The 20,360-nt window shown below is 42.5% G+C and overlaps 1 protein-coding gene across 1 annotated transcript in view; it reads right to left on the minus strand.

Moving 5' to 3' along the window:
* PGBD5 (piggyBac transposable element derived 5) overlaps positions 1-20,360 on the minus strand; it is a 481,443-nt gene that overhangs the window by 25,958 nt on the left and 435,125 nt on the right. Inside the window, exon 6 of the mRNA XM_069769313.1 lies at positions 17,953-18,058. Within this exon, the coding sequence (XP_069625414.1) occupies positions 17,953-18,058 (106 nt within the window). The remainder of the gene's footprint in view (positions 1-17,952; positions 18,059-20,360) is intronic.

Below are 20,360 nucleotides of genomic sequence, written 5' to 3' on the forward strand. Positions count from 1 at the left end.
TAAAGAAGAAGTCCGTGCCCCACGAGTTAGATGAGGATGCTGTGGAAGTCAAGACAATAGTAGAGTCACGGGAGGGCAAGAAGGCAGTCAAGAATGTCGAGAAGGTGTACGAGCATGTAGGATTGCCCTCGACAGGGAGATTGCAGCTGTCTACATGGCACCATCTCATAAAGAACGAGCAAAAAGGTTGATGGAGAGGAAAGATGAAAGGATGCAGAGCCCGTGTTTGGCTATAAAATACCTCAATCATTAGTTTTTCTAGGGTGTTCTGGCAAATGAGTTGTGTGAAGGTTTTGTAGAAATTAATTGAGTCTGAGAACTGCTGTATTTTGTCACTCTGTGTGGTTTTCCGAGACACCCAATGGGAGGGTGGAGTCAAATAGCTGCGTTATTTTCTTCTTTTGTGTTGAGGAATGCTGTAAATTCTTATCTGTGTGTCTGTGGCCGATGGGAGGGGTGAACCCCTGCCGAATTGTTTTTCTGATGTCTCCTCTTTGTGCTGCGGGCAGAGGAAGGGGGGCCAAAGTTTCCAGAAGAACTTAACCCAGTCTGTATCAGCAGCTGCAGCGATCCTCTCTCGCTCTCTAGTCCCCCTCCCCTCGCAGCTTCAAGGACACAACTCGCAGCTCGCTTCCTTATCAGTGGCCCAAGAAGCAGAAGACTTCAGCTCCAGCTCCCCCTCCCTTATGCAAATCTAGTCTCATATTCCAATATTTATTTTAACCCTGTGTCTGGAAATCTCTCTCGCCATGTTAATTCTCAGACCAAGATAGGACAGATGGATTTGTAAATATTGCGGTCAGACAAACCCAGACTGGAGAAATACTTGTATAATCTGTGCTGCAACCTAAGTGAATTACACTGATTCCTGTCCAGATAAGATCACATGTAGTGATAAGCTGACACAGGATAGTGGGTAGTGGGGACATTAATTTTGGGAGTAGGCTGACAGTAATCCTTTTGGGAAGGAGCTGTAGACCAGCATGTCATGTCACCCCCAACCGGTTATCTAGTCACCCCCACCACCAGAGAACCAACCACACCAGGTAGTGTAAGACAGATACAGGAGTATTATCCCTGGAAGCCCTCTGACTAGCTAGCTACGCTAAAATAATTGGCTGACCCTGAGAACAAACCTTTCCCATTATACAGACAAAGACAATATGATGGACGTATAAGTGCAACTGAGCAGACCTAGAGAGTTGGTGAGCCAAGATGATGGTCAGATGGTCCTTACGTTATATAACCCCTATGTAGATGAGTATAATGAGATGAGTTATAAAAAAAAAAAAAAAAAAATAGGGGGGATAGTGTCTCTAATCCTGTCAGTTAGAATATGCCTATGTCACGTTACTTCAGTATGTGGGTAATTTTTTTGTTTTTTTGTTGTGTACACAGACAGAGCAGGAAGCCATTGTTGCCACTGTTAGTTTTCGCAAGTATCTGGCAGATCTGAACTGTCGGGCTTCGGCCTTGAAACTTCGGTTCTGCCTTGGTCAAGTGATATTTTTGGGTCACTGTCTCCTTCAGGGTGCCAGACACCTCACAGAAGAAAGAAAAAAATAGCCGTCAGCTCCCTTCCATTCCCAAAAGATGAGACTGAGCTCCAGCGTTTCCTTGGACTATGTACTTATTGTTGTCAGTGGATACCGGACGCATCCCGCATAATGTTACCTCTCTACAAGGCCCTGAAAGACTGTTCAAGATATGGTGATGATTTTGGCAGATTTCACACATGATACGCTGTTACTACGGAAGACACTGTAGTGCAAGCAGCTGCACTCACTCCCTCCCTGTCAGCACAAGCCAAAGACAGGTGGGCTAATATACACAGACTCACTGTAAGCATTTGGTATTGCTCATGATTTCGGAGCCTATGAACCAATCGAGGATTTGTTACTACCGCCGGGACTCAGTGAAGAATGTTGAAGCTGTTAAAGCCCTCATGGACTCAATCGAATTACCTACCCAGGTGGCCATTATCAAAGTTAAGGAGCACGGTACCATGGAACAGTCCACAGACTGTTGGTAATGCCTTTGCGGATATGCAAGCAAAAGCCGCTGCTCTCCTACCCGTTGAACTGACCATACCAGCTATGGTGACCACACGCTCTCAGCGTAAACAGTTACAAGAAACACTGACTCTACAGGAACCTGATGATCTATGCCAGACTGAGGTTTTCTACCGGACCCCGCGAGACCGCTTAATGACGATGCAGAGAATGTCTCCAAAGGAAGAAGTGAAGCAGTGGAAAGCTGATGGAGCACGTATGGACAATGGTCGCTGGAAAAAGGACCAACTTGTGTGTCTCCCTAAGCGGATGTACCCTGCTATTGCCACGTGGGCGCATGGGCCCACACATCGAGGTATCTGTCAGACCCGCAATCCCGGTCAACTTCAACGTGTACCCCCGAAGCATCTTGCTAAGCCCGACTATCCTTTCCAAAGGCTCCAGGTGGACCTCATCATGTTGCCGAAGTCTGGAAGGTATGACTATTGTCTGGTGGTTGTCGACATGTTCTCCAGTTGGCCAGAAGCATTCCCCGTTACCAACGTGACTGCAAAGACCACAGCAAAGAAACTGGTGATGGAAGTTATATGCAGATATGGTGTTCCAGAAGTTGCTGAAAGTGACCAAGGCCCGGACTTTTCTTCTCATGTGTATCAGGAGGTTCTGACAATGCTTGGATCCACTGTAGCCCTCCATACTCCGTACTATTCACAATCCAGTGGGAAAGTTAAGAGGCTGAACGGCACACTGAAGGGACAATTGACCAAAATGATGCAGGAGACTACGGCTCCATGGCCAGGGCTCTTACACATTCGTACTACCCCTATTGCAAAACATGGCCTGTCCCCATATGAGATATTGTTTGGTGCTAGGTTCTCAATTGTAAATTTTCAAGTCTCAGTAGTTGTCAGAGGAAACTGACCGTGCTGTTCAATATGTTATTCAGTTTAGTAAAAATGTTGCTAACACCCATGTTTTAGTTTTTTCTTCCCTTCCAGGTTCAGCAGGAACCGACACTGGTCACAATTTGAAGCCTGGTGGTTTTATGGTCGTGAAAAGCTATGTCAGTAAAACTTGAAGGAAAGAGCACCTGGATCTACGCTTTACACTGCAAAAGAGACCGGACCAGCGCTTAGTCACAGTGATGATCGAAGGAAAATGTTGCTGTTGTTTTTGGTCCTGAGGCTGGGGGCCATCCTCGCCCCTACCTCCTCGGCCTCTATTGTAAATAAGAATTCCGGTGCCACTATTCTCTGGGTAAACCTAACGGCCCCGGTAAATATCTGGAGATTTGATTTCTGCAATGTAGTCAAGTGCCCCGAGACTCAGCGGGTGGTAGAGGGAATCATTCAATATTATATATGTGTTACCAGAGATAACAATTGTGCTGGGAAGATATTTTCATAATGTGTTTAATAGTGGATACTATGGGAATTTAGGCCATATACAGCTCCAGGATATTAGCTTCAGACCAACCAAGGCCCCCGTTACCAGTACAGCTAAAACAGGCCCAGGTGAATGTTTGCAAAATATAGTTAACGAAGTAATCCCCATTCCAGGTCTTAGTTGGCAAGAAGTCTTCTCCATAGAAACACAAACAGCCCCAAGGACAAGTTTATGGTTAGAATGGGTAAGATACAATGTACGAGTCCAGAATATCTCTGTAGGATGTGTTGCTTGTGCTGCAGCGAATACACATCTATACACACATGCATTGTTTTTTCCTGATGACAATACCACTGTCTGTGTTATGAATCTGTTGAGGGGTCTAAAGCCCACTGATTGCTCAGATTATGTCTCACTAATTCATGAAGCACCTAAATTAAAGGTCCCAGGAGGGATAACCGTGTTAGCTGATAATTATACCTGCTATAATTCCCATGACACTACAGGTACATCAGTAGGGGTCTTCAAGACAGGTTTGTGTAAAGAGAACAGTTCCCTAGATACTGATTTCCTAACTAAACATACACGGTATATGTACGACATTTATTGGTTATGTGGAGATGGTAAGCTCCGTCCTAGGTTGCCTAATGCCTGGATAGGTCAATGCACCCTTGTTAAACTAGCTATGCAGTTCAAGATTTTACCTTGGGATCCAGAGACACCTGATGAATATACCAGAATGAGGAGAAGCCTTGATCAGCTCCACATGAGTTATGAAGAAGATCCATTGTTATATGTCGATGGCGTTGGAGTGCCAAGGGGGGTGCCTGACCAATTTAAAGCCGAGAACCAGATCTATGTTGGCTTTGCTTCTTTAATCCACAGGTGCAGATTAATAAGAATGTTGATGGGATCAATTACACATATTACAGTGAACAAAGGTTTGTCAATTTTACCTGTGATGCTTTCCAGGGTATAGTTGAGGAATTGGGCCCTAATACTAGAATGACCCTCCAAAACCGACTAGCCCTTGATATGATCTTAGCTAAGGAAGGAGGAGTCTGTGGGATGGTGGGAGAGGAGTGTTGTACCTATATCCCTCAGAACTCTGGGGTAAATGGAAAGACCATGATAGCCCTTAAGAAGATAAATGGGTTAGTAGCAGAATTAAAATCTAATGCTGGAGTAGACACATCTTTCTTTTCCGGTTGGTTGGGTGGGCTCAAAGGATTCCTCCAACAAGCTTGTCTAGTACTGATTGCCCTTCTTGTAGTTGGATCAATAATCCTCTGTTGTGTTATTCCCCTGTATAAAAAGGTTATCACTGAGGCAACTCCGACTGGCACCTTCCCCAACCAAGAAGTAGACCCACCAGAGTGCGATGGCACTGATCCAGGGGAAATCTCTAAGTACGCCCCCTCAAGATGTTAGACAAAACCCCTTACTCTCAGATGATGCAAAGAGATTTAGTTTAGGGACAGCGGGAGAACTCCATGTGAAGCTAGTGAAGGGTTCAGCTGCCTGGAGGCCTCTCACAAGGGGAGAGCTTCTGAGGTGTCTGGATGAAGAAATCCACCTCCCCTTTCCCCATCACATGGACAGTCTCAAAGGATCTTTCTTTTTAGGGAAAAACTTAGTGTTTAGGGGGGATTGTCAAGGTAAAAATATACGTTTTTATACTCTTTTGTACTTTTATATATTCTTATGCTGTGAAACAATAAGTTTTTCCCCTTTGCTTGCTAAATGCAAATTTAACTGTATTTAAGATGGCTGCCAGTATTCACTTTTGCCTTAGTTTTTGTACTTGCCAAGAATCTACTTTCGTTTCTGAAGCTAAAGTATCGTTTCTGGAGAAATGGAAACTTAACAAGATGTGGACAAAGGAAGATTCATCAGATGATGTCATAGCCAATCAGAGGGACTGAATACTAGATACATTGCTTAAACCCCGCCTAACCCCGCCCTCTGCACACCTTCCCCCAATGGACTATATAATGTTATGTATATGAAATAAACAGTTCAGTTGCTGTGACGTTACACACGAGCGTGCAATGAGTTTGAACCAGCATTGTGTCTGACTCATTCTTATCCGGTACCAACATGCTCCTAATCTGATTTGGAATGACTGGTGGATGAAGGGTATTGTCGTGACGACCCCGACAGTATTAGGTCTAAAAGTGCTGCTCCTCTGGTTGGATTCTGCACCAATTGTGAAAGATAATTTTTCTTGGTTATTAGCAGAAACCTGTTGCCTTTATGGGTTTCACAGGTTTCTGTTTCCCAGTTAATATCCGGGTAGTTAAAGTCCCCCATAACCAGGACCTCATTATGGGTTGCAGCTTCATCTATCTGCTTTAGAAGTAGACTTTCCATGCTTTCTGTTATATTTGGGGGTTTGTAACAGACCCCAATGAGAATTTTGTTACCATTTTTCCCTCCATGAATTTCAACCCATATGGACTCGACATCCTCATTCCCTTCGCTAATATCCTCCCTTAAAGTGGACTTTAGACAAGACTTTACATAGAGACAAACCCCTCCTCCTCTCCGATTTTTACGATCCTTTCTAAACAGACTGTAACCCTGTAAGTTAACTGCCCAGTCATAGCTTTCATCTAACCATGTCTCGGTTATTCCCACTATGTCAAAGTTACCTGTAGATATTTCTGCTTCTAGTTCTTCCATCTTGTTTGTCAGGCTTCTGGCGTTTGCGAGCATGCAGTTTAGAGGATTTTGTTTTGTTCCAATCTCCTCACTGTGGATTGTTTTAGAAATGTTCTTACCTCCCTTCTGAGTATGTTTTCCTGGGTCGTCTTTGTTCGAGTCTAATGTTTTTCTTCCCGTCCCCTCTTCTTCTAGTTTAACGCCCTCCTGATGAGTGTAGCGAGTCTTCTGGCGAATGTGTGTTTCCCAGGTTTGTTGAGGTGTAGTCCGTCTCTGGCGAGGAGTCCATCATACCAGTAATTCACACCGTGGTCCAGGAATCCAAATCCTTGTTGTCTGCACCATCGTCTTAGCCAGTTGTTTGCATCAAGGATCCTGTTCCATCTCCTGGTGCCATGCCCGTCTACTGGAAGGATAGAAGAAAAAACTACCTGTGCATCCAGTTCCTTTACTTTCTTCCATGGATCCATGGATTTACTATATAGCATCTCAATGCCGCCAGCATATAGTACGTTGGGGAGAACTGGAACAGAGCGCTTCAGTGTGGATAATCATTGAACACGCATTAGGGAAAGGCCCATTGTTAGCCAGTCTGGAAGCAGGCAGATTCAGAATTAACCCCAAACAATTCCCAACAATAGCTATGATGGGGAAAGTCTGGCATAAAATTAAGTATTGGAGGGGATTAACGGAATTTACAAGATATATGCCGATTTTGTTTGAGCCTAGGTTGGCAGAGCTCATGAGATTGTGGGGGTTCGGTCAGTGGAGGAGCATTGGCATTTGGTTCATGCCTCAGTTGCTTGATGGGGATTATTATTATTTATTGTTATAGCGCCATTTATTCCATGGCGCTTTACATGTAAGGAGGGGTATACATAATAAAAACAAGTACAATAATCTTAAACAATACAAGTCATAACGGGTACAGGAGGAGAGAGGACCCTGCCAGTGAAGGCTCACAATCTATAAGGGATGGGTGAGAATACAGTAGGCGAGGGTAGAGCTTGTCATGCAGCGGTTTGGTCGATCGGTGGTTACTGCAGGTTATAGGCTTGTCGGAAGAGGTGGTGTTATGACCTGGTGGTCAGGACAATAATGGACCTGGTGGTTAAGAGCACACGGAATGACCTGATAGTTACTGATAATATAGGACGAGCTCTGGGACGTGAGAACTCTGCTGACCGCAATCCCTAATCCTATCAACCACGCTAGAAATAGCCGTGGATTGCTCCTAACGCTCCCTATGCAACTCGGCACAGCCTAAGCAACTATCTAGCCCTAAAGATAGAAAAATAAAGCCTACCTTGCCTCAGAGAAATTCCCCAAAGGAAAAGGCAGCCCCCCACATATAATGACTGTGAGTAAAGATGAAAATACAAACACAGAGATGAAATAGATTAAGCAAAGTGAGGCCCGACTTACTGAACAGACTGAGGATAGGAAAGGTAGCTTTGCGGTCAGCACAAAAACCTACAAAAAGACCACACAGAGGGCGCAAAAAGACCCTCCGCACCGACTCACGGTGCGGAGGCGCTCCCTCTGCTCCCTCTGCTTCCCAGAGCTTCCAGCAAGCAAGACAACAATCAAAATAGCAAGCTGGACAGAAAAATAGCAAACCAGAGAAAAACAAGCAGTCACTTAGCTTCTGCTGGGAAGACAGGTCACAAGAACGATCCAGGAGAGAACTAGACCAATACTGGAACATTGACAGGTGGCAAGGAGCAAAGATCTAAGTGGAGTTAAATAGAGCAGCCAGCTAACGAATTAACCTCGTCACCTGTGGAAGGAAACTCAGAAACACCCACAGCCACCAGAGAAAGTCCATGGACAGAACCAGCCGAATTACCATTGACGACCACTGGAGGGAGCCCGACAACAGAACTCACAACAAGGTAGGTCTTCAAGCTCTTTTTGAAGGTTTCGATGGTAGTCGAGAGTCTGATGTGTTGTGGTAGAGGGTTCCAAAGTAAGGGTGATACGGGATGTTTTTAAAACATAAGAGACACTTAGGACTGAGCTTCCTTTGTCCCAGAAGATGTCATTTCAATACTTGCAGTTGAGACATGCCCTAAATTGTCAAAAGGAGGGGGTCGCACGTGATTCTGCAGTCCGATAGCTTGTTGAATCTTATCGGGCCTCGGAGGAGTACGAGGGGGTTCATTTTCTTGATGTACAGGGGTCTGATGGATACCTTTTTATTGAAACATCCATTAAGGATAAGGAAAAATGGGTGGCGGACGTGGGTCCTTTGTCAGAGTCCCAGTGGGAGTCTATACTTCAATCCATCCCCAGGGCATCTTTAAGTGAGGCTAAGAGGGTGTCGGAGTTATACTTGGTGTAAAGGGTGTACAGGACCCTGGCATGGATGAGGAAGGCAAGACTGAGAGGTGACTCAAAATGCCCAAGGTGCGGTGAGGAGGATGCAGATTTGATACATATGTGGTCATGCGTTCGCCTCCAACCCTTTTGGGTTAAGGTGTTTAACTTGGATCAAGAGGTGATAGGGTTAAATGTGGATGGTTGATAATTGCAAGATTGTTGTATGCTGCGAGGAAGCTTATTGTGATGCACTGATTGGATGAAAAACCGCCAGGAAAAAAAGGAATTTATGAATAAAATTAATTTTATTGTCCTTATGGAAAGGAATATCTACATCAAGACAGATCAGAATACAAAATTTGAAAATGTGTGGGGTGGATGGATGGATTACCCAGGTGTGGTGTTTGCTGAGTTATTGCAGAGTAGAATGGGGGTCACTTAGTTGCTTCTGGAGGGACTTTTACATGTACTGTTGGACAATTTTCAAGAGGTGATGTTGTCAGTTGGTTGTATTGGATAATGGGTAAGGGACGGGGGGGGGGGAGGGTTGGTTATGGGGTAAGGGTCCTGTTTTCGTAAAATGAAAATGTATTAATAGGTTTTGTATTACTGGTACCTGTCTGGAGAATGTGTCAGACTGTGTTACTGCGTGTCATATGCTTTAATAAAAAATTATTTGATTTAAAAAAAGAGGAGTGCACCGTCCGTAACTCTAAACACACCCGTGGCACAAGCTTCTTCATCTTCACCCATACATATTACCAATAATATACAAATTTCACAGTCGAAAATTATTTATTCTAAACGAAGATAACCACGACCCTGGGAAACACCAGATTTCCTCTTTACAAGATATGGACGATGATGGTATTGATGACGACTTTGAAATTTACCACATCAAAACCAAGAAGATGAAGATCACAGCTGCAAAAAAGGACGTGAATGTCTGGAAAATCATTTTCTCTTGTGCAAACTTTCCCTCTTACTTAAGTGGTACCGAATGATGCATACACAGCTCTCATGTCTATTTAGCGTTTTATGGTTGAAAGATGATGTATTCTGTTTTGTCCATTTCCACTTTTTGAAAGGGAGCATAAAAGAAGGATAAAATAGTGGCAAGACGTGTGATTTTGGTCAGTGAGGAGAAAATGTCAGGTACAGATAGGTAGATCTGCATGTCATCGGCGTACTGATGATATGCCATTACATCAGCTGTCCCAGGGTGAAGGTGTACATGGAGAATAGTATGAATAGTCCATAGTCCATAGAATGTAAGTCCGCAAGGACAGGGTCCTCTCCCCTCTGTGCCAGTTTGTCACTGTAAACCTACTTACTGTAATCGATATCTATAACCCTGTATGTAACCCCTTTCTCATGTACAGCACCATGGAATTAATGGTGCTATATAAATTAATAATAATAATAATAATAATAATAAAAATAAATAGTAGGTGTCCTAGAACTGAGCCTTGGAGAACACCGAAAGACCGTGGTGGAGGTGAGGAGGTGGTGTGGGAGAGGGAGACACTGAATGTCCCCGTAACACCCTAGTTGTTTTTTAAAGACTCTGCCGATAACCCCCAAAAGGCCATTTGCATCAATGGCCATGCCCGCTTCAGCAGGGGTAGCAAAACTCCCATCCGAACCACCACACGCATAATCATGCACATGGCAGCAAAGCACCCGACTTTGTTGGTTGAACACAAGGCTCCATGAACAGTGTCTGCGGGTGATACCACTGCTCCTTCCGATGTTGTGCATGCAAGCCAATCCCCTGTCCATGGTGCATGCAAAGATGTCTCATGCCCTGCATCTGCAGTTGCACACAAACTCAACTAGCACCATCAATAAGCACGTCCACGTCCTTGTCCCAGTGCAGCGTTCACTTGTTCTTACCCCATTCTTTGTAACGCAAGAGGAAAAAGCCGCCAATGCCACAGTACTAAATTCACACATTTCTCATCTGCTTTTGCTCGAAATGTTGCATTTTAGGCACGTGGGAGGTGTAGCTTTCAGCAATCTTATGCCAGTGACATCACAAGGTACTCGTTACCCAGCTGTGAAAGAGCAGGCAGATCTGTGGCTGACACCACTGAACCTACAGCCAGGCATGGTCATGTGTGACAATGGCTGGAAACTGGTGGCTGCTCTGTGTCGAGGGGAGCTCACACACGTGCCATGCCTGGCCCATGTGCTTAATATATAGCACAGCCCACGGAGTATATCACACTGCCCACATAGCATATAACACTGCCTATGTAGTATACAGCACAGAGCCACGCGGTATCTAACACAGCCCACATAGTATACAGCAGTGTGGGCACCATATCCCTGTTAAAAAAAATAATTAAAATAAAAAATAGTTATATACTCACCTCCTGGGATCCAGCGGAACTCCGGCAATATGCGCGCAGCTGCCGCCATCTTCCGTTCCCAGGATGCATTGCGAAATTACCCAGACCGCTAAGTCTTCTGGGTAATTTTGCAATGCATCGCTGGAAACGGAAGATGGCGGCAGGCGCGAGCGGCTCAGCAGACAACGAAGGGTGAGTATAGCTGTTTTTTTTTTAATTATTATTTTTAACATTACATTTTTTTACTATTGATGCCGCATAGGCAGCATCAATAGTAAAAGGTTGGGGACACACAGGGTTAATAGCGGTGGTAACAGAGTGCGTTACCCATGGCAAAACACGGTCCGTTACCGCCGGCGTTAACCCTGTGTGAGCGGTGAGTGGAGGGGAGTATGCGGGCACCGGCCACTGACTGCGGGTAGTAAGGAACGGCCATTTTCTTCTGGACTGTACCCATCGCTGATTGGTCGGGGCTGTTTTTCCGCGACCAATCAGCGACTTGGATTTCCAGGACAGACAGAGGCCGCAACCAATGAATATACCCGTGACAGACCGACAGAAAGACAGACAGAAAAACAGACAGACGGAAGTGACCCTTAGACAATTATATAGTAGATGTTTATTTTTAGCCCTGTCTCTGAGCAGTTGCTAAGGACAAACATATCTTGTTGGACACATTCAGGCTTCATCATTTTCCAACACTAGATCACCAGTGTTCATGTGTTCCGTTCTGCTACAGACAGTCATTTTTTTGCAAAGGGTGTCTCAGATGGCCATAGTATGTTTTTAATCAAAGTATCCCCCTTGGGGAAATGTTTGTCAGCTTATAAACTTAGTGTATGGGCATTACAAATGTCGGAGAAATGCTCCTTTAAATTGGGCCTAGGTTTTAATGAGACCTTCTGCCACCTCTCATCATTTTCCACCACTAGATCACCAGGGTTCATGTGTTCCAGGCTGCTACAGACAGTCAATTTTTTGCAAAGGGTGTCTCGGATGGCCATAGAATGTTTTTAATCAATGTATCCCCCTTGAGGAAATGTTTGTCAGCCTATAAACTTAGTGTATGGGCATTACAAATGTAGGAGAAACGATCCTTTAAATTGGGCCTAGGTTTTAATGAGGCCTTCCTCCACCTCTTATCATTTTCCACCACTAGATCACCAAGGTTCATGTGTAACGTGCTACTACAGACAGTCAATTTTTTGGCAAGGCTATCTATTATCCCCATGAAATATTTTTTGTAAATTTACCCCCATGAGCAAATGCTTGTCAGGCCATGCACTCCATTACAAGTCTTAGAGACCCACACCCCTACATTGGGCCTACTTTTTAACTCTGTCTCCTGCAATGTATCTTCTTTACCTGACACTAGATGACCAGGGTGAACATGCTCTGTACTGTTATAGGCCAGTGAATTTTGGGCAAGGGGGGCTGTGATGGTAATAGTATATTTTTAAAAAAGGTACCCCACATTGGTGAAACCACATCCTTGTTGGCAAAGACTTCATAACATTTGTGTACCTTAAAGAGCTCACTTAAAAACCTCCTTTTTGTGTTGCCTGGTTGCTCACATTGGAAACAATACACTTCATATAAATTTGATAAAGCAATGCTGTTAGTTTGGCTCTGTAGTTCATTACAAATATTTCTTTGTCCACTGTATTAATTTCTCTCCTTGAGAGCAAGAACTTTAGCTGCATCAAATGTACAAATGGGAATTTTCAAATGGCGATTTAGAATCCAGATTAAAATACTGTAAACCAAATGCATTCAGACAACTTCATAGCTGCATTTCTAGTAAAACATTTACAGATGTGACAGACAATGCTCATAGTGACACAATCTTGAGAAATGTTTGTTTATTCACTTCACAAACAGTTCTAAGACTCTATATGTTTGCTGTTTGTCATTGTAAAACATTAAGGTTTACTGAAACTCTGCCTGTGGTGGTTTGATCTAAATCCTTGTGGCTTTTATATTCTAGGGGTTTATGGCCCCTCGTCTGATGACTCCGTGATATCTCAGTTTCATCCAACCTTGAAAGCTGGCCACTTGAAGGTATGGTTGAAACTAGAGTTACTACATAGTGTAAATCACTATATAAGACCAGAGAAACATGACTACGACAGTTGCAAAAACTTGGGTACCTGTACATGTACAGTGTGCTCATACCTGCATAATTGTATTCCAGATGGATGATGTTTAAATGCCTCTTGGTGATGATCTAAGTACACTGTATGCAGTTAATCTTTATATATACTTAATCATTTTATAGAGAACACCAAAACCTAAAGCAAGGATCAAAAGAAGGAGGACCATCAGGCTAGGATGTGCAAATATTAAATTTTATTATGGTAACAAATGGTAATATAGTATTATAAAATTATTAAAAAGATGTGCACTGCAGGACATATACTGCTATAAATATTGCATAGGTATATACATAACAGTAACCCTCAGTAAAAAAAGGGGAAGGCAAAACCTGATGCTGAAAAGAGAAAAATATTTTTTGTGGAAAAAATATATATCTGTATAGAATATATATATATATATATATATATATATATATACACATATATATCAATAAGTGAATAAAGTGCTCAGGTGCTATAATAAACAAATAGTGTTTGCACTGGTCCAGAATAATATATAACAGGGCCAGTGTAAATATCAGAACACCGCTATGAATGTAAAAATAGTGATAAAAAGTAATTAAGAGCATACAGGTACCTTAGTAGGGTTACTGTCCTTGTGCACAACACACCCCGACGCGCGTTTCGGTACAGTTTCCTTCGTCAGGGGGGAATTCCTTTAATTTGGTACTTTGCAAGTATTAGCCTTCTTTACAGTTGTATCTGAAGCTTAGTGTTAAAAACATGGCAAATTAAATTGCCAAATTCTCCTGTAAATAATTCTGCAAATCGGGAGACATCATACCATTAAAAAATACAAGTGGATTTTCCTGGGCCCATCCAGTATGTGGGTTCCAAGGCATAAGGGGGGCATATGACTGACTATGCAGCAGGGCTGGCCTTGCTGCCAATGTGTAAAACAAAGGAGTACGGGAGTACAAAATGCATATTGTGAAGTGGATTTTCAGGGGCCATCCAGTATGTGGGTTCAAAGGCTTATTGGGGTGCATATGAATTGGTAGCAGTGCAGGCCTTGCATTCAATGCAACATTTTTTCAGGAGGACCTCCTGGATATCTTACGAAAGGGGTATTGTGGTGCATAGTAATTCTTGGCAGCCCATCTACTCACAGCGTAGGCTACAACAGTCTAGGAGACCCACTGTTTAATAATGGCCCTTTAAGAAGATTAATGCCACCTGATGCACCAGTAAAAATAGGCTCTGTTACTTTAAGAGTCCCTCTTTCATAAATGAAAAAAGATGGGTCTGCCTATGTGTCACACACCACATGGCCAGCTAGGGTTGTTAAATGTTACAATGACATTTCCCAGTGAATGCATTTGTAGTGGTTGAAAACAATGTTAAAGTTGAAAAATGCTTCAAAAATGCTGCGTCTGAACTAAGCCTAAATAGGGGAGGAACATTTGGTCTGGGGTTAATTATTTGGCCTTACAGGCAAGTCATTAACCTGCAAAGGATGTTCCTTAACATATTTCCCAACAAAATTCGTTTTGGTTTAGTTTTACTGTGCTTTTTGTGGCACCGGGAAAATGGTATGAATTTCGGAAAAAATGGTTTAAAGCTGTGAACTAGGAGTCAGAAATGCTTCCAGGGGCGATCCCCATGATGTTCCTGTGTCATTTCAGCTGTGTTTCCATCATTTTCAGATGTTTTCAGACCTTAAAAGGACCCCGGGGGTCTCCCATAGACATAAACTGGGCTCGTTGTTGGGGTCGAGTACCCGAGAATACCAATCTGCTCGACCCGAGTAACAAGCACCCGAGCATTTTAGTGCTCGCTGATCACTAGTAACTATCAAATAACTTTTTACTATTTGTGATCATGTCCTTGTTATTATAGCCTTGGTAACATTTGTATATATGTCTCAGATACAGTTTCAATGATATCCGAGATTGAGGCTCATATATATTGCTTTATCAATTGCTGTCATTTGATCTTGCCTTTTAATGACATACTCCAACCCATGAATGTACATTTTCAAGTCTTGTAGTTCCCTGATTTTATTTTACATTATATATTTATCTTATTTGGCATGCTTTTAAGAAAGCTTCAATAAAAATATTTCGTTGATGGGACCACAAACCTAATATTATTCTAGCATGCCTTTCCTTGGCTTAAAGCCTACAAATTTAAACGGCCAAAAAAAACAAAAATTGAGCTTGGTTTAAGTTGGTATACATGCAGCACATAAACACATGTTCACAATGGCCATAAAGCATGCAAAACCTACAAAAAACAAAATGAGCAAAAACCCGGCTAGCAAAATGGCAGGTAGCTCTTAATGGAGCACCAACTAGTCATGCACACCACTGCTCTATTCATTCTCTGTAAGGCCGGCTTCACACTCAGCGTATGAAAATACGGTCCGTATATTACGGCCGTAATACGCTGAAAAATCCCGAAAATAGTGGTCCGTAGCTCCTCCGTAGGCAGGGTGTTTCAGCGTTTTTTGCGCATGGCATCCTCCGTATGTAATCCGTATGTCATCCGTACTGCGTGTTTTTATCGCAGGCTTGCAAAACCGACATACGGCTATACAAGGGATCCATGTGTAAAAAAAAAAAAAAACATATATACTGTCTATATATATATATATATATATATATATATATATATATATATATATATATATATATATATGTCAGTAGACACATATATGTATATATATATTAATATTTCATCCAGCGCGATATAGCAGAAAGCCGGTAATTCAATTACCGGCTTTTGCTTTCTCCTTCCTAAAACCCGACATGATATGAGACCTGGTTTACATACAGTAAACCATCTCATATCACCATTTTTTTGCATATTCCACACTACTAATGTCAGTAGTGTGTCTATGCAAAATTTGGCTGTTCTAGCTTGTAAATTAAGGGGTTAAAGGGCGGAAAAAATTGGCGTGGGCTCCCGCGCAATTTTCTCCTCCAGAGTAGTAAAGCCAGTGACTGAGGGCAGATATTAATAGCCTGGAGAGGGTCCACGGTTATTGGCCCCCCCTGGCTAAAAACACCTGCCCCCAGCCACCCCAGTAAAGGCACATCTGGAAGATGCGCCTATTCTGGCACTTGGCCACTCTCTTCCCATTCCCGTGTAGCGGTGGGATATGGGGTAATGAAGGGTTAATGCCACCTTGCTATTTTAAGGTGACATTAAGCCAGATTAATAATGGAGAGGCGTCAATTATGACACCTATCCATTATTAATCCAATACTAGTAAAGGGTTAAAAAAATACACAAACACATTATTAAAAATTATTTTAATGAAATAAAAACAAAGGTTGTTTTAATATTTTATTGAACGCCCAATCCAATCACTGAAGACCCTCGATCTGTAACAAAAAAAACATAATAAACCAACAATATCCTTACCTTCCGCAGATCTGTAAAGTCCAACGATGTAAATCCATCTGAAGGGGTTAAAATATTTTGCAGGCACGAGCTTTGCTAATGCAACGTTGCTCATGTCTGCAAAACCCCGGAGAATGTAGGTAAAGTAGGTCATTGACCTATATTTACCTGCATTTGCGGTGAGGCGCCCTCTGCTGGCTGTTACTAGATCGTGGGAACTTTCCTAGAAAGCTCCCTGGCTCGAAAACATAAGAGGGCGCCCTCTGCTGGTTGTCCTCATATGAACTCGAGCCTGGGAGCTTTCTAGGAAAGATCCCACAATCTAGGAACAACCAGCAGAGGGCGCCTCGCCGCAAATGCAGGTAAATATAGGTCATTGACCTACTTTACCTACATTCTCCGGGGTTTTGCAGACATGAGCAGCTGCATTAGCAAAGCTCGTGGCTGCAAAATATTTTAACCCCTTCAGATGGATTTACATCGTTGGACTTTACAGATCTGCGGAAGGTAAGGATATTGTTGGTTTATTATGTTTTTTTTTGTTTCAGAACGAGGGTCTTCAGGGATTGGATTGGGCGTTCAATAAAATATTAAAACAACCTTTGTTTTTATTTCATTAAAATAATTTTTAATAATGTGTTTGTGTATTTTTTAACCCTTTACTAGTATTGGATTAATAATGGATAGGTGTCATAATTGACGCCTCTTCATTATTAATCTGGCTTAATGTCACCTTACAATAGCAAGGTGGCATTAACCCTTCATTACCCCATATCCCACCGCTACACGGGAATGGGAAGAGAGTGGCCAAGTGCCAGAATAGGCGCATCTTCCAGATGTGCCTTTTCTGGGGTGGCTGGGGGCAGGTTTTTTTAGCCAGGGGGGGCCAATAACCGTGGACCCTCTCCAGGCTATTAATATCTGCCCTCAGTCACTGGCTTTACTACTCTGGCGGAGAAAATTGCACGGGAGCCCACGCCAATTTTTTCCGCCATTTAACCCTTAAATTTAAGAGCTAGAGCGCCAAAATTTTGCATATACACACTACTAACATTAGTAGTGTGGAATATGCCCAAAAAAAGGTGATATGAGATGGTTTACTGTATGTAAACCAGGTCTCATATCATGTCGGGTTTAGGAAGGAGAAAGCAAAAGCCGGTAATTGAATTACCGGCTTTAAAGCTGTCTAGCGCTGGAAGAAATATTAATATATATATATATGTGTCTCACTGATATATATATATATATATATATATACCTATTCTATGTGTCCACATTTATTCTACCTATTCTAATGTAAGCTGTCAGTGTGATTTTACTGTACACCGCACTGAATTGCCGGCTTTTCTCGCTAACACCGCTGCGTATTTCTCGCAAGTCACACTGCTGGTCCGTGTGTGATCCGTATTTTTGGGGCTTCCATAGACTTTCATTGACGTTTTATTTGCGCAATACGGTGACAAACGCAGCATGCTGCGATTTTCTACGGCCGTAGAAAGCCGTATAATACTGATCAGTTTAATACGGCAGATAGGAGCAGGGGCATAGAGAATTATTGCGCCGTATGTTTTGCGAGTTTTACGGACGTAGTTTCTGCGCTCTTATGTCCGTAAAACTCGCAAGTGTGAAGCCGGCCTAAGACTGCTAGAGATAGCCGAGAACAGAACTGGTGAGCACACAATTGCATATAAATGATTAGACGCTACTTACTTGCTATATTTATCATCATATTTACAAATGTAGCTCAGGTGAGCAGCAAAGGCTTCAACGGCCAGTGGACATGGGATGTCACCACTTTTTCTTTTTATAATGACTCCTAGAGGGAGAAGAAGAGAAAATGAAAATGCATTGAAAAATTGCACATCTGTGCAAAATTGAACAACTTTACAGAATATTCTTATATAACACTTTACTAAAATTATAGGGTCACTGACTTCCTGGGTATCTGTGCTACCAGTTCTGATTCCCAGCATTTTTAGTAGCACCAGCCTAAATGGGTGGACCTGCAGTAAGGTGCATGTGACATAGTAAGGCTACTTTCACACATCAGTTTTTTGCCGTCAGGCACAATCTGGCGAATTGTGAAAAAAACGGATCCGTAGCAAATTGTGAAAAACTGATGCGACGGATGCGTTTTTTTTAGCCGGATACGACTAGCTGATCTGGCTAATTGGATTCTGGGAGAGAAAGAAAGAGAGAGAGAGAGAGAATCCTCAGAATGGAAAACAATACATATATGCTAGCCACCTTAATGGAAAAAGCATGCTTAGTTTAAAAAACGGAATCTGTCGCCAGATTCCATCATTTGATGGATAAAGCGCCATAGGGTTCCATTATAGCAAAAGACGGACGGCGACGGATCCGTCGATGTCCGTTTTTTCAACGGACACAAAAAACGGTCCTATGTCGGTTTTCTCCGGTCGCCGGAAAATTAATTTTCAGTGGATAAAAACGGATGAAACGTGAGGACATCCATCGCTAATACAAGTCTAAGAGAAAAAAAAAGGATCGAGCAGCAACTTTTGCCGCATCTGTTTTTTTCAAAATTCGCCGGATTGTGCCTACGGAAAAAAAATGATGTGTGAAAGTAGCCTAAAGACTGCATTTCCAAGAGCCCAATGTTGCTTTTTGTATGCTGAGCACCTTTGACAAGCTTCGTTCTCAGTTAGAACAGTACAGTCTGGACATTATACTGTGCATACAGGAACCACAGTACTAATGAGATGCAGGTAGTTTCACAATCACATCTAGGTGCCATATACATGACATTTTCTTCGATTGAAGCCATTTTCTTTGTTTTCTTTTCCATCCTGTCAAGACACCATGATGACTTTTCACATCCACTGCTCGTCTTTGTGGACTCACATCTTCTCTGGTCTTCTGCAGCACATCCCGACACGGTACAGTTAAAAATAACTGTCATAATGTCCTTGAATAAAAATATCTGCCTTAGGCTGGGGTCACACTAGATCGTAATACCGACGAGTGCTATGCGACAAAAAATCGCATAGTACTCGGACCAATGTTAATATATATGGGGCAGCTCCCATCATCCGTTGTTTTCTCGGCAGTATAATGCGTGAGAGAGAAATCGCAGCATGCTGCGATTTTCACCGTATATCGGCCGAGAATCAGCAAATGAAAGTCTATGGGTGCGAGAAAAACTTGCACACCACACGGACCATCAGTGTGACTTGCGAGAAATACGCACCGGTGTCCTATAGAAAAGCCGGTAATTCAGTGTGGTGTAATGTAAAATCACACTGACAGCTTACAATAGAATAGATAAAATAAACAACTACACATAGAATAGGTAGATATATATATATATATATATATATATATATATATATATATATATATATATATATATATATGGTATATGTCAGTGAGACATTGTAGCGTGAGAAATTATTAAAATTATTTAGAGACTTTCCCACGCTACAGTTCAAACGAATTCATACCGAAGCTCCGCTCCTTGCATTTCATTCATTCCCCAGTCTTTTACAGCCGAAAGCGGCCGCATTAACAGCGCTACCGGTTGTAAATGTATTTAGCCCCTTCAGATGGATTTACAGCGTGGGACTATGTAAATAAAATTATTATTATTATTATTATATGTCCATTTTGCAAGCCAGCGAGAAAATCTCGCCATTCGGATGCCAAATGGATGACACAAGGATATTTTTGGAGAAAAAATCGCATCCTCGCATTACAAACGGATCACTGTTCATAAAACATTTGTGCCTATGAATGAATAATCGTTATTCACTGTGCTCCCTGCACAAAAAATGACCCCAACACTGTCCCTTATATAGTACATGTCCTCCACAATGTCTTCTCCTATAAAATATTGCCTCCACACTGTCTGCCCTTATGAACTATAAGCACTACTGCCCCTTATCTATAATCACCACACTATTCACTTTAATAGCTACAACTGCCACACTGTCCACCCTGATTAGCTATAACCACCACAATGTCTCTATTCTATGTGTCTTCCACAAAGCTACCCCTTTGCTATATATATCCCGCTCTACACGTTTCCTCACACTTTATTCCCATATATTGCCCAGTCTTCATACTGTGCCCCATCCTCATACTCACCCAATGCATAT

Source organism: Ranitomeya imitator, chromosome 5 (genome assembly GCF_032444005.1).
Source record: "Ranitomeya imitator isolate aRanImi1 chromosome 5, aRanImi1.pri, whole genome shotgun sequence".
Lineage (NCBI taxonomy): Eukaryota > Metazoa > Chordata > Amphibia > Anura > Dendrobatidae > Ranitomeya > Ranitomeya imitator.